The sequence below is a fragment of the Ciconia boyciana genome, chromosome 1 (genome assembly GCF_034638445.1).
Source record: "Ciconia boyciana chromosome 1, ASM3463844v1, whole genome shotgun sequence".
NCBI classification, from domain to species: Eukaryota; Metazoa; Chordata; class Aves; order Ciconiiformes; family Ciconiidae; genus Ciconia; species Ciconia boyciana.
In genome coordinates, this window is record NC_132934.1 from 218,660,963 (window position 1) to 218,672,317 (window position 11,355).

Below are 11,355 nucleotides of genomic sequence, written 5' to 3' on the forward strand. Positions count from 1 at the left end.
CGGCGCTGGAGCGGGGGGGGGGGGAGCGATTTAAGGGGACTCCCCCCCCGGCCCTGAGCCGGAAACACCCCAGAGATGCTCGGGAACACGTTTTATGTCTGTTCTTCCCTTTTATTGAAAAAAAAAAAAATCAAAACCCCGCAAAATCTTTTTTTTTTTTAGAAAATATCATTTTATCAAGGGACACGTGGGGCGAGAGATGTCAATAGGAACAGGCCGGGGGACAAAGAGGGACGGTCACAGCTCGGAAAAGGCCTTCGCTTTCCCTATTTTCACCTTGCAGATAAGCTTCGTGGCCGAACATACAGAAATAGATTTGTCTTATCCCCCCCCGCAATGCATAAAAGGCTCTTCTATACCCCCCCATTAGATAAATACAAAAATAAAGAAAAGTTGTTTGTGAGTTGTTTTACAGAAGGATTTTGTCCTGAATTCCTAACACAAAAGGGAAAGGTGAAATGTGAATGATAACCCCCTCCCCACCCGACACTACATGGCACGGAGCTGTTTGATAAAGCACTGCCAGGTAAAAACGGAGGAAGCCGGGGCAGCGTCGGTGACAAAGTGTCCCCTCCTGAGGGTCCCCACGGGCAAATCCTCCTCCGAGGTCTGCCCCGGAGGTGGCAGAACCAGCAAGGCAGGCACACAGGCCAAGGCTTACTGTAGTTTCCAAAAATCTTGGATCCAAAATTAAAAATCCCGCTTCTCCAAAATGGAATAGGATTTCAGGACAAAAACAGAGGCAAGGATTCACTTTCTTTGCTATTTTACTTTATTGGTGTTAATTTAGCACGTTCCCAGGAGGCAGGCGGTGTCAGAAATCATTTGGTTTTCCTCTCCAGCGCCAGACTATCGTGCAGCTTGGACACCTCTGGCTCGTAGGCCTCCATGACTAACGTCCCGTTGTTATCGAAGAATTTTGCGATGGATTTGGTGAACTCGGCTTCCCTCTGCTGTTTGGTTTTCCCGCTGATGAAAGTCAGCTTCAGGGTGTACTTGTCATCAAACCTGCAGGAAGGGCAGAGAGATTTCAGAGCAGAATTTGTTAAGTCTGGCTCAGCCGAGACGCCAACGAAAAGCTGACGAGAAATCTTCGTCTTTGTTCAGGGTTAACCCCCCAGGGGCGGGGGTCCCCACACACAGTACCCCAGCAGCCACGATACGCAGGCGTTAATTATAACACAATTAAAGATTTTTATACTCTTGATGATTAATTTCCCCCCCCATTTAAAGAGAAGTGAAACGTGAACATTTGTGGCAGATGATCGCTTGCCTTCGCTCCCGTTTCTAGACTGGGATGTCGATTTTGACGAAGTGAAAGAGATTTGTAGGTATAAAAATAAAGGAAAATATTTAGGGTGATCCTACGGAGACATACGGATGGCAATAGTGCACACAAGACCAGCGAGCTCGTCCACAGAGTAATAATATTCTGCGGTGAATATTAATCATGAGTTGCCTGGGAAGCCGCAAAGATCACGGCACGGCAGCCGATCCTTTGCAGAAAGCTCACGTCCCCGGTGCAGAGACACCAATATTGCAGAGACACCAATTTTTTCCTCCATTTTCTTTACGAGTTATCCAAAATGCAGCTTTTCTGCCCCGCCGTGGAGCGTGCGGTAGCTACAGACGGACGCGGCACAGACAAACCGAAGCCGTGCCGGTACAGCACGGCCGCCGCGCTCCCTCCCACTCGCTAAGCCCGGGCTGCCGGAGCGAACGATACCGTTTGAGACTGGAGGAGAGCTGCCAAACGTCGTCGGGGTCCATCCCCGCGGGGTCTTTTCTGTGAGCTACGAGGAAAATACTCTTTTCTTTGTATGAGGTATAGATAGTTAGGATTCCCATCATCACAAAATATGTGCCAAAAAAAGTTAAGGAAATGAAGAAGTTGCAATTAGAAGTAGAAATTAGGCAGAGAAATTGCTTGGATCCCCTCAGAGGCCATCGTTTAACCACCTCTCATGACATTATCATTCCAAACAGGATGCTTGGCTGATGCCTCGTTAGCATGAGAAATTAAATAATTATTGGGACACTTTCTTAACTCTTTGCTGTTGCACGAGAGCATTAATCGATGCCTGGAAGCGGTGGGGAAAGCGACAGCTCCCTAACACGCTTTCCTGAAAGGGATTTCTCCAGCCACATAAAACGCTTCGTTCGTGAAACCATGAAGTAAAGCGGAAATCACAACAACAAAATATGGTTTTCAATTATTTTGCTAAATTTTTGGAGCAACATCTGTTGGGAGATAGGGGGGAAAACGTGAGACCAAACGAGCCACAGAATTAATCGCTGCGCATTCCTCCAAAGCACAGATCAAGCAATTAAGCTTTCTCATTTTTGGAATGAAATAATTTTTAAGTGCTGCAAGATGAATTATCTCAACGTTCGTGCTGAAAGCCAACCAAGAACCGTAGCCTGGAACAACGAAATGACTCGCCCAAGATCACGCAGCCGTTCGCAGTACGGCGACTCCCAGGCTGGCAGTAAGCTTCCAGGCTACCAGGTCACGCTGCCTCGCTGGTGCCACCAAAACCACCCTTGAAAGCGGGCCCGTCGGCAGCTCTTGGAAAGCACCGCTCATCTGTCCCGTACGTTTGGGTTATAAAACCTCTGCAGGCATCTATCTTGCTAGAGGAGCTGCAGGGAAATCAGCACCACGCTGACCCTCTGAGCCCAAACAGAAAAAAAACAAACAGCCCAGCTGTGGTGGAATACTGGAAATCTTAGAGTTGACTTCTAAATAGAGCGGACATCTAAATGTTTAAACCCTGATCTGTAGCGCTACGCTTCTAAATGCGGCGTCTGCTCCTCTTCGGCGGAGAATTACCTCCGTTTTACTCTTCACTCTTGGTATCTGATCTGTCACATTAGGAAAGAGCAGACGTCTCTGTAACCAGGCTATAGGTTGAATTAAAAAAAAATAAATAACCAAACCACAAAACAAATCCCCGAAGCTTTCAAGGGCTGATCTTTAGTTTGAGATTAACACACTTAAGCGGAGAATTCTCTGCGCAGTCGGTGTCCGAGATCTGGGACATCACCTCAACGCAGTCAGGAGCCTGGGGAGCAGATCAGCTGCCCAGGGAGCTGCTGACTCCTCTGATGTGAGCTGAGTTGCTGTCCAGGCTTCCGCGCTGCCGCAGGGGAAGGCTGGACCCCCAGATCACCCGCATTTAGGTGCGTTACACCCAGACAGGCAGGAATTTTGCCATCAGAGAGTTTTCATGTGATTATCAGCTGATCTCCACACCATGGGCAGTAAAATTCCCACAGGGCTGAAAGTGGGAATACAGAGAAGGGTTTTGTTGTGCTTTATGGGGAAAATAAAACCCCTTTTGGTATAAATGAGACAACATCTGTAAAGGATATGATACAACACAAAAGGCAAGAACAGGTTTGGATTCAGGAAAAGGGTGCAGGTAATCCCAAATCAAAGCTACAATCGCGAAGAGACAAGAGATTGTGCAGATGATGAGGCGACCGTCGATCAAACGGAAATTTTCGACGTACTTGTACTTCTCCAGGAGAACCTGCGGGAGAAACACGCAGCCGAGTTTATTTTGGGCTTTTCATACATTTTACAAACTGCTTCTGGAAAGGATTTAGATAAAACCACCTCGATTCTACGGGAAAACTGAGCAGAAACTTTATACCAAATTAACGTCTGCATCAGACATCATCATAATTGCTGATACTCCGAGCCCAAACACTGCTCTAGCCACGGGAATCACAAGAGACGCTACAGAACCGGCATGGCTACGGGCACTTCACAATCAAACCAAAAAAGTTTACAGAGTTTTTAAACTCAATGTAGAAACCTAAGAAAATAAGAGTGTTTCCCAAGAGGGAGGAATCAGCACTCGCAGAACGTACTTTTTTGGCAGAATCGTCCAAAGAATTTTTCACAGCTGAACCGTCCCATTTGTCAATTTTTACCGGCTTGTCGTCGATCTTCCACTGCAATGAAAACCAAACGGAGTTAAGAGAATTTGGCATGGGTTAGCCTTTCGTTTTCACACGCTTGTTCCTGTCGTGAGCACAAAGATAGGAGGCGACCCAGAAACCATCTACCTGTTTGGGAAAACCTGATCAGAGACGGAGGGAATCTGGGGCCTGTTACACAGCTGTATCGCACCAAAAGTCACCTCAGCACCAACGTACCCATTACCCTTGCAGATTTAAGCTTACACATCTTGTCAGGGGTACTGAAGATACTTGGTGAAGTGACTTTTTACATCAGTTTTATCCTAATTTCGATTCTGCGTTTGCTGCTCCTGCTGCCATCCACAGAACCTGTCAGTTACGACTTAATTCTTTGAAGGTATTCACACTTTTCAGCCAAGCTGTTACAAACAGACTCTTTGGGGATTGATGAGAGGAAGAAAATTTCAAGGCACCTGTAACAATCTGGGTACAAGGGGAGAATATAAAAGCACGACCAAGAAATGAAGTTTCAGGCAGACCATCCTCCAGAATGAAACCGAAAGACTCTGTCATTCTTTTATATTCAGGTTTTCCTGAGGATCTGCTCCTTCATCAATAATGAATCTCAGATACAACAGCTCAGCTTTTCAAAGGGGTTAAATTTCCTCTGAGTGATACGATTTTTAGATGATGCTATTCCTTCTGGCCAGAGTTTGAGCCCTGTGTATTCTACGTCGTCAATTATTTCAAACAGTTGAGTGACTTGAGCTCAAATTTTACCTGCCATTAGAAGTGATTCGCAATTTCACTCGTGTTATTTCCCGCTCCTGAAGCTCACAAGTTGGATTTATTAACTACCTGTCAGAAGAGCTCATTTCCCTTCTCTGGCAGGAATGAAACCATTTTAAAGTAAGATGTAAAACCTGATCTGCTTCCTCTACACTCGCACAGGGAAAAAAGCCTGATTCTCCTTCAGGCTCTGCAGGTATGAATTATTAGGTGCACAGTAAACGTCACGGTGCGTGCACATGCAGTAGCTGGTTTACGAGGGACAACAGCAACAGCCAGAAGCATTTGAAAGTCAGGGACAACTGGGAAAGAGGCTCTCACATCAGTGTAAGTTACAAAATATTTTAGGTGGCTACTTTTTTGTAGCATTTTTTTCTAGGGTTAATTAGCACACATGACAACTGAAAGCCAAACCTTTTACCATGAAAGAATACAGAAGAATTCTTTCAACTATTCATTTTTCCTTAGAAAAGCATCTACAACAGTTTTCTTGCCCTTTGGGATTCCCAAAGATTAAAGTATCAAGAGCTAGACCTAGGGAGAGGAAAAAAACCACCCTTTTTTTCCTAATTAGTGAACTGGAAGTCAGAAGACTCTAAGTAATAACACCAACACCCAATCCTTCCTTCCTTATCCCACAGATAAATCAAAAAAGCTTTGAAGAAACCCATTCGGACTTGACCTCACCGCTCCCAGGCGCAGCCTCCGTTCCTCGCGAGGGAGAGGAAGGAAAGCCAACAAGCCTGTCGATGTGGAAACGTACTCTGCTTAGCAAACCCCTAAACCAGAGTACTTTCCTGGAACAGCACCAGCTACTTCTGCGACAGAATTATTCTTGTAGGGTGCAGAAAAGTCCTGTTATTTTAAAGACAAAAATAGTGACTAGTAAGACACGTGCAAGACGCAGCACAGCTGGATTTGCTACTGGGTACACCAGCAACCAAACCTTGAACTCAGAGACGTGACTGTGGGGAAATATTCTGGCTTTTATTGTACTCGTACAGCTCAAGTGAAGGCAAGCCTTACCCAGGAGGGACGGCGTCATTCAGCCTGCAGAGTTTATTTTTGTTACCGATAAAAATCCCTGAAAAGGCTCAGTTTTTATAGCTGGTCAAGCCTTCCCCCTGCTGCTTTTTACAAATAATAAAGAACAAAATGAATGAGAAGTTTTTAACACCACAAGGAACCTCTGCAGGCTGTTTGAAGCCTTCCTTCAGACCAGAGCTGCCTTTAAGTACGGTTGTGATTTTTTTTTTTTCCACAAAGGCCACTAAAGGAATCCTTTTGAAGAAGTAAAGAAATATATCTGAGCAAATACTTTGAATAACAGTTTTCCACATTTCTAGGGCTAAAACAAGACAATCCGTAGTATAAAATATGACAGCGTTCTCCAGCTTGTTCCTAAGTGAGAGCAAGAATCCAGAGATACTTGAGAAGACATCACTCAAGTGATATTTTTGTGATAAGTTTTACGATTAAATATTTAATATTGGAATCTTTGCTTTTGGCAACAGCGTGGTTTACCTGGTGTTGCATCCATCCCATCATCAACGCTCAAGTTTTTAATCAATCTTATTATGTCTGGTTTTTCTTCCCAAAGCCCGTGAGTATGGAATCAAGGCTTACGCTAACATTTCTTCTCTTCTCCTCCCAAATAAAACCATCAGCTTTCTAGATATACTTGAAGACAGAATAGCTGGAAAACACCATTGCGAAAAGCTCAGGAATCAAGAAATAAATGAAAATAAAGCTCAAGGCTTTTTCTTTTTAAAAAAACCTCAAAATTTTAAAGTATTTGATAGGCACCCTGGAGGCACAGGACTGCTAACACTTCACTTGCAGAAGGGATTTGCACACAGGGGAATATCTGTATGTGTAACGAGTCGAGGCACTGCCATAATAACGTATATCCAAGAAGCCTGTGACAGAGCAAGAACTGGATTCTCATTTCTTGCTCTCTGTCCCGAACCACCCGACACTGGACTTGCCAGATAACAGCAGTGATATTTAACTGATACCAATCTTTAACGGAGAACCAGCACTTTCAGGGGTAGATGTAAAGCCCACAACACATTTTTTGAAATAAAGCTGTTACTGGGGGGGGGGAAAACCCAACCTAATCTTAAGACTGTCTAAAGCTGAACCAGCAGTTCTTCAGTTCTTGTTCAGGCTTCCCTGTGACTGAGGCTGGTCTGCTTCAAGACACTAACAGCTTGATAATCCCAGGGCGGTTCATATCAGAAGGGACCTTGTAACGGGGACACATCTGCGGTTTGGGACTTCAGCCAGGGAGAAGCTTTAGCCCTCCCTTTACCTTGGTCTTGACGTTCCCACGAGGTTACTTTTCCTAACACGGTACAGCACCATAGCGCTGCTGCTGCTTCTCTTAATTCTTCCAGGCTGATCTGCAGGACCAAAGAGCTAGGGAGAGGCTGGGACGCTGCGCTGGCACCCGGAGTGCCAGTGCTGTGGAAGAGGAGCAGACGGAGGTGCTCAAAGGAAACGATCAACACCCAACGCTATCTCTGTGTCCAGATGTGCACAGAAACATATGCACATCTGTACATTGATGTCTATATACCAGCGCAACGCCGGGCAAACCCTTCGACTGCTGGCCATCCCCATGTTCAGCTTGGTAGAGAGCCAGAGATTCGGCCCCTGCCACCAAGCGCTCACCCTCAAACAGGGGGGGAAGCCTCCACCCGCTCTCGGGTCTGCACAACAGCCCCTTGTCTGTGCCTTGCCTGCACACGTTGGGGAGGGAAGGTGAAGCTGCACCGATGTGCTGTGGAGCCTGGCAGATGCAAACATGTCTGCTCCTCCAGCTAGCGGATGGTATTTTTCAACCAGTTAGGCATTCTGAACACTTTGGGTGCAAGCTCCAAGGGCTCCAAAGGCTTCAAAAAAAAAAAAAAAAAGAAAAAAGAGCTCAGATTTTGTTCCAGTCTGACGCAGGAAAAAAAAAACCCAACCAGTTCAAAACAGTTTTTTAGTTTGGGTGTAATTTGACTCCTTCGTTTTAAAAACCAAGTGAAATGTTGTTATACTTGTCCTGAATACATCCCAACTATGAATGGGAAGCAAATACGGTGTTCTACAGCCAGGCACACCTAGGAAGTGGATTTGGTACCTGCAAGTGTACCTGTGTAAGAACAAGGCTTCAGAATGAAGGCTGAAATATAGCCAGCAGTTACCTTAGTTAAAAACAAAGAAGAAAATCAGAGATTCAATTTCAGACAGCCGCAAAACCAACTTTACACTAGAAGAACACGAAGGCCGCAGCTCTTCACACCCAAGTAAAGATGCTGCCTGCAGCTGGATCGCAGCACAGCAGCAGGGGAGCATTCTGCTGTTAGCTCCAAAAAAAGGGACAGCAAGACAAGTGCTTGCTTTCACAGCAGACACCGCAGGATCTGAGCGCTCTCAACGCTCATTTGTCAAGCTATCACCTACCTTCATTTAAATCCCTTCACAAAACTCCCTCATAAGGAGGAGGCACGGAAAAATCCTACAGGAGAAATTTCAAGATGTTCACATCTCAGAAGAAAGACAAGGCACAAACTTAACCTTTTTTCCCCCTGCCTTATTCCTTCTGCCGCTACTGTCAGCGAGTTACATCATGTCCAATTTTAGCCTGTAACATCTTCTGGGTAGCTGGCTTGTCTCTTCGAATATTGCTCTGAAGTTTGCAGCGCACTTTGGGTATTACAAACATAAATAATCAAGTCGTACAGTAAAAAAAAAAAAAAAAAGATTTGTTGCTCCTGCAAGAGAAGCATCAGTTGTAGACTATATAAACTCTTCAAGGGGAATAATGTTTCTGCATCTAATCTGTGTTTTCTATTACAACGATGAAAAGAATGTAACCTCCCCTTCCTAAACCCTACAATCAGAAACTCTTCAAACTGGAACCCACAATGCTGCAGCCGAGGGAGGCTGGAAGAGCCTCAGCAGATGATGCACATCGACTCACCCAAGGCACGCAGCAGCTGATTGCCTTTTCCTGTAGGTCTGGCTGCAGCCGACAGCAGCGAGTCCCAAACCTCAGGTCCCCAACCCCCCAACATAAATTCTAAAATAACGGTGACATTGCACACCACGAGCCTGGCAGAAGCAGGATTTGCAAGCGGCAGAGTCCAGGGACACCTCGCTGCACATCAGTTCCTTCCTCTTCTTCTTGAAGAAAGAGTTGTAGCAAACTCCAGCGAGTCAGCGTGGCTGTTCTCAGCTCCGACTAGCTCAGCCTCTGCCTTGGAGGAAAGAATTCTGGGCCTCACTCTCCCCAAAGTACCAGTGCTGCCTGACTGTACTCAGAATCAACGTTCCCCGGTCCCAGAGAGCTCCTTCTGGGGCAGTCGCAGCAGTTGGTACTCAGGAAGTGGTTTTAGTCCCAGAGCTTGCAAAACCTTAGAAGGTTTTGCTCTAGTAGGGGCAGAGTGTGGTTAATAACTTAGTTTTGTGCTAAATGGGTGAAATCTCTAGTTCGAGAGGACTGTAGCTGCTGCTGCACGCCATTTTGAAGTCAGTGAGTGTGCACGCTTAGGTGCTCCTGGTTAAGTGGGGAGAGGTCAGGAGGAGCCACCTGATTTTCACAAACACTGAAAGAACATGAGAAGGACAAAAAAAAAAAAAGGATAGTTAACATGCCAGTCTCCCTAAACTCACCCTGATTTTGCTTACTAGCGAAGTAAGAAAAGATACGCTAAACATGCAACCTGTCCTAAGACTTTAAAGCCTCGGCGATAACCCATTATTTTTCTGTTTGAGAAATATTTGAGCAAATTATGGACCTAAGACCAAAATTCTCCAGACGACACCTCAGCAATACATACACCAGTTTGCAGAAACAACCAGATTTCATTTAAGTCACCCAGGGGGAGGAAACAAAGGCACAGAGATCAGCATGGGGGAGAGAGGGAAAGGAAGATAGAACATTATCGAGTGTGTGTATGTCCTTCAGGTAGAAGCCCTGCTGAAACTATTCAATGGTTTCTCACTAAAGGATTCAGCTCCCACACCAACGGCGTATTTCCCTTACCAACAACTCCTTTTCCTTCTGAAATAACTACACCTCAGCATCCACAGAACGTGTCAGGAGGAGCGGGAACGCCTCGATAGCACGACGCTTTCCAGAGTTCTTGAAGTTTAACCACAAAGCACCGTCATTTCAAAACCGAAAGCTGAGCGCATTTGTAGAAGATATCCAGAAATATTTCATTAGCACACCCTTCCCCTAAAAGCATTCGCGCAACAACTTAATCGACTGTTCTGAAGAAAAAACCACCAAATTCTTAGGGATAGTAAGGTTAATGTCATCTCAAACAGATGCACGAAAGCTATACTCTTTAGAAATTATGAATATACGTATATCAATGAAAACCAAAGCGTTTTCAGTTGCAGTCATCTGTATTTTGAAGTTCAGTGAAAGATGCCAAATACACCACTCTGAAGATACACCCTCTTGCACCCAGAGATACAGACACAACTGTTTCCATCTCCTTGTGGAAAAAAAAAATAAATATATGCCTCCAGGTCTTTAGTTTCAGCTACCAGACTGCCAAATACCGCAAGGAGCTGTGACACAAACACCTGACCGCTTAAAACTGAGCCGAGATCAAAGCCACTCTACAAACGAGTTCCTTTAAACTACTGAGACAAGACTGGGCTTATCAGCAGACTCTGACGGCATGCTCTGCTCCACCTGACGTCTCTGCCATGCCCAGCCTCACTTTCCTGGCAAAACACCCACCGGGAGGAGCGCAGCTGTACCGCTAGCCGGGCTTTGGTCAGGACGGCTGGGCTAAAACCAGCCACGCTGGCAGGAAAATAAAAAAAGAAGCGGTCTCACAGGCGGCTGCTGCTGCTTTCGCGGCCGGACGTGCTCGCCCGGCGCCGCGGCCCAGCCTGCCCGCGGGACGCTTCCTCCCTCCCCGCTCTCCTCCGGGGCCTCTTCTGCCATGTACTGCCCGGCTCCTACAAGGAGGCAGCAGCGGGTGGCCGCGACGGGGCGCGCTGGTGCCGGGCGGAGGAGCTCCCCGCAGCCCCACGGCTGAGGCGGGGGAAGCCCCTCAGCAAGGCGGGGGGGTGGGGAGGCGGGCACTAAGGCCCGAGCTCGGGGCGGCTGCGGCTCGGCCCAGCGCTGGGACGGCTCTAGGGACACGGCTGAGGCGGGGGACGACGGCGCCGCCGGGAAGGGGAGGGCCGGGCCCCGGGCGGCCCGCGGCACGGTACCTTATCGAGCAGCCCGTTCCTGCCGCCTTTGGCCGCCATCTTCTCACCGCCCTCCGCCCCCGCCCTCGCCGCGCAACCTGTTCGCTCCTGATTGGCCGCGCGCGGGGGCCGACGGGAGCGGGCGGGCGGAAAAGCCACGCCTCCTCCGCCGCGTTGCACGCTGGGAAGTGTAGTCCGTCCCGCCCGCGTTCCCCGTTGCTATGGTGACGGGGCGGCGCGGAGGGGCGGTGGCGGCGGCGGCCGCGGTGCCGGGCCCGCTCGGGGAGCGGCAACGGGCGAGCGGCGGGGGCGGCCTCCGGTCCGCGGGGTGAGGGGAGGGCAGCGCCGCCCGGCCGGGCTGCCGGGGTCTGGGGCCCGGGGAGGGTGAGGGGAGAGGCGTGCGGGACCCCTCTGTGCCGTGGAGGA

General features: G+C 47.8%; 1 protein-coding gene across 3 annotated transcripts; it reads right to left on the reverse strand.

Annotated features, from left to right (window-relative positions):
* Positions 1 to 389: 389 nt before the first annotated feature.
* Positions 390 to 11,067, reverse strand: SPCS2 (signal peptidase complex subunit 2). Of its 3 annotated transcripts, none has more exons than XM_072850993.1 (5): positions 6,244 to 6,403; positions 3,880 to 3,963; positions 3,372 to 3,536; positions 1,727 to 1,857; positions 390 to 1,008 (listed from the first exon to the last, which is right to left on the reverse strand). In XM_072850993.1, the coding sequence occupies exons 1-5, from the start codon at positions 6,265 to 6,267 to the stop codon at positions 822 to 824; spliced, it is 591 nt and encodes a 196-aa protein (XP_072707094.1). In that variant the 5' UTR covers positions 6,268 to 6,403; the 3' UTR covers positions 390 to 821. The 3 variants fall into 3 exon arrangements, with proteins under 3 accessions (XP_072707094.1, XP_072707095.1, XP_072707093.1); XM_072850994.1 differs by lacking the exon at positions 6,244 to 6,403 and adding an exon at positions 8,173 to 8,194 and having other exon boundaries at positions 391 to 1,008; XM_072850992.1 differs by lacking the exon at positions 6,244 to 6,403 and adding an exon at positions 10,951 to 11,067 and having other exon boundaries at positions 392 to 1,008.
* Between the last annotated feature and the right edge of the window lie 288 nt (positions 11,068 to 11,355).

Bases quoted from the DNA above. Each gene is read 5' to 3' on its own strand.
- SPCS2 (XM_072850992.1), bottom strand. From the start codon at position 10,989: ATGGCGGCCAAAGGCGGCAGGAACGGGCTGCTCGATAAG. The intron at 3,537-3,879 runs GTACGTTCTGCG...TTTCTCCCGCAG, and splicing joins TGGACGATTCTGCCAAAAAA to GTTCTCCTGGAGAAGTACAA. The intron at 1,858-3,371 runs CCTTTACAGATG...TTTGGCACATAT, and splicing joins CCTTTTGTGTTGTATCATAT to TTTGTGATGATGGGAATCCT.